General features: G+C 31.1%; 1 protein-coding gene across 1 annotated transcript; it reads left to right on the top strand.

Moving 5' to 3' along the window:
* The first annotated feature begins 375 nt into the window (after positions 1-375).
* LOC123685320 (putative nuclease HARBI1) lies at positions 376-2283 on the top strand. Its single transcript, XM_045624977.1, has 2 exons — positions 376-619; positions 1496-2283. The coding sequence occupies exons 1-2, from the start codon at positions 376-378 to the stop codon at positions 2281-2283; spliced, it is 1032 nt and encodes a 343-aa protein (XP_045480933.1).
* Positions 2284-2509: the final 226 nt, after the last annotated feature.

The raw sequence follows: 2509 nt of genomic DNA, 5'->3' as shown, positions 1-2509 counted from the left end.
AAAGCGGATAGATAAAGGAAAATAATAAATTTCGGATATAGACGTGCTAGTTGTCCAAAAAAGGCGATAATGAACTCAAAAACCGTAAAAGGGTCCGATTTTTTACTATCCTGTGTATTACGAAGAAAAGTAAAATGATTATTGGTACATTTCATGGAACAATTTTCGTTCAGTCTTTTATTTACGTTGTGTTAACTAGCAGTACGAAATGGATAAAAAAGTTGTGGCCAGTGGTGTTGTTATTATTAGTCACTTAGATCGAAAACGGGAGAGATTTTGGATGAAGAAATGGCTTGAAGATAGGAAAAAAAATGTCTTATCGAATTCATAAAGGAGTTGAATGAGCATCCTAATGACTTAAAAAATTATTTACGAATGCCTGAAGAAACTTTCCATAAGTTATTGGAATTATTACGACCAAAATTGACCAGGCAAAACACAAACATGAGGGAATCAATATCTCCAGAAGAAAGACTAATTGCTACATTGAGATATTTAGCAACAGGCTGTACTTTTGAAGATTGGAAGTTCTCAACTAGAATTTCCCCACAATGTCTCGGACGAATAATTCCCGAAACATGTGATGCAATATATGAAATATTAAGGAAGGATTATTTAAAAGTGAGTTGTATAATTAGAAAAAAAATTATTTAATAAACTTGAAATGAAAATGTCGAATAAAAACAGTATTTTACAGAAACTTTTATAAAAACAATAACACAATCGACGCCGTCATTATATAAAAAAAATAAAATAATAAATGATTAGGTAAACGTTAACAGAAATATTAATTCTTGAGCAGTAAGAATAGGAACTAAAAACAGTCCTGTACAGAAATATAGATATAGGTACATACAAATATATTAACAATACAAATGATCAGGTGAAAGTTAACAAAAACCTAAATTCCTAAACGAGAAAAATAGAAACTCAATATAATTTCTTAGTATTTTTCATTTCAATAATTTCTTAAAAAATCCTATTGTCACTTTCTCTATTTTAATTATTTAAAATGTCATCTATATTAAATGCACTATTCAATTTAACACTGGGTACTGTATTCAGGTTTATAAATGTATGTGCGTTATTTGGGGCTATTTCGTTGATATCTACTTCCGGATCAAATTGTTTTTTTTTATTTTCAGGCGTGAAAATAATTGTTTCTCTAGTCACTTCGCCTATTTGCGCTTTATACAAGAGAGTCTCAATTAAATATTCGCAGTGCAAACGAACTTTGGGATCACTGACTTTATTTAATTTTGTGGCCAGGTGCTTAGAATATATCATACTCTCATCATCTGGCGCAGAAAGTACTTCGTAAGCTTTTGCGAGTGCTTCTTCTCTTTTATTTGTTTTTCTTCTTTTTCGACTAGGTGTATCACGAATATCACTTGCACTGGTTTCAGATGCATCAACTTCCAATTCCTCATTTCCATTACTGTCAGAATCCTATTGTGAATAAATGAATTATATAGTGAATAAACCTTTATGTTACAATTTCCTAGAACAACTGATGATTATTTGAAAATCGCAAGAGAATTTGAAACACGATGGAATTTTCCAAATTGTGGGGGATCTATTAATGAAAAACATGTTCGAATTAAAAAAACGGCAAATTCTGGTTCTTATTTCTACAATTACAAAAAATTTTTCAGCGTTGTATTGTTGGCAATTGTCAATGCAAATTATGAATTCATTTATGTACATACTGGAACTAATGAAAGAATCTCGGACGGGGGTGTTATAGAAAAAACAAAATTTTTTGAGAAACTTAAAAAGAATGAACTTAATTTACCTACTCGAGAAAAAAATAGAGGACATTTGAATTATGTATTCATTGGAGATGAGGCATTTGCTCTAACAGAAAATGTTATTAAACCTTATACAGCCTACAACTTGGACCACGACAAACGTATATTCAACTATCGTCTTTCGAGGGCACGAAGAGTAGTTGAGAATGCATTTGGTATGCTAGGATCAAGATTCAAAATTTTTCATAGGGAAATTAATTTATCCTTAGAAAAACTTGACAAGGTCATACTAGGTTGTTGCGTTCTACATAATTTTCTACGAAGGAACTGCGGAAAGGAAACTTATACAGCTGTAGAAATGATTTACTCAGAGGACATTCAAACCCTGAGTTCGTTGGAGAATTTGGATTGCCAAAATAAAAATTGTACTCAAACCGAGACTCAAACTGCGAAAAAAGTAAGGAACGAATACAAGGAATATTTCAACGGTATTGGAAAAGTTCCTTGGCAAGAAGCAATAATAAGTTCATAAATTCAGTTCCATTCAATTGAATCAAATTGGTTGCTATTTATTTTCACCAAAATTGTAATTATTATATTTTCCAAAAAAATGTATCAATTCACACTCACCTGTATACATATCTGACTTTCTATAAGAGAATCCATTCCTTCTCTCGGTTCTTCCTGATCTTCCAAAACTTTATATTTTTCGGCACATGCCAAAGAATACAGTGATCTCGGTGATAATTTAAAATTTA

Source organism: Harmonia axyridis, chromosome 7, assembly GCF_914767665.1.
Source record: "Harmonia axyridis chromosome 7, icHarAxyr1.1, whole genome shotgun sequence".
Lineage (NCBI taxonomy): Eukaryota > Metazoa > Arthropoda > Insecta > Coleoptera > Coccinellidae > Harmonia > Harmonia axyridis.
This window is presented reverse-complemented; position numbering and strand designations above follow the sequence as displayed.

Coding starts and splice junctions, on each gene's coding strand:
- LOC123685320 (XM_045624977.1), top strand. CDS start 376: ATGCCTGAAGAAACTTTCCATAAGTTATTGGAATTATTACGACCAAAA. Junction 620..1,495: donor ATTAAGGAAGGATTATTTAA/AAGTGAGTTGTA, acceptor CCTTTATGTTAC/AATTTCCTAGAACAACTGAT.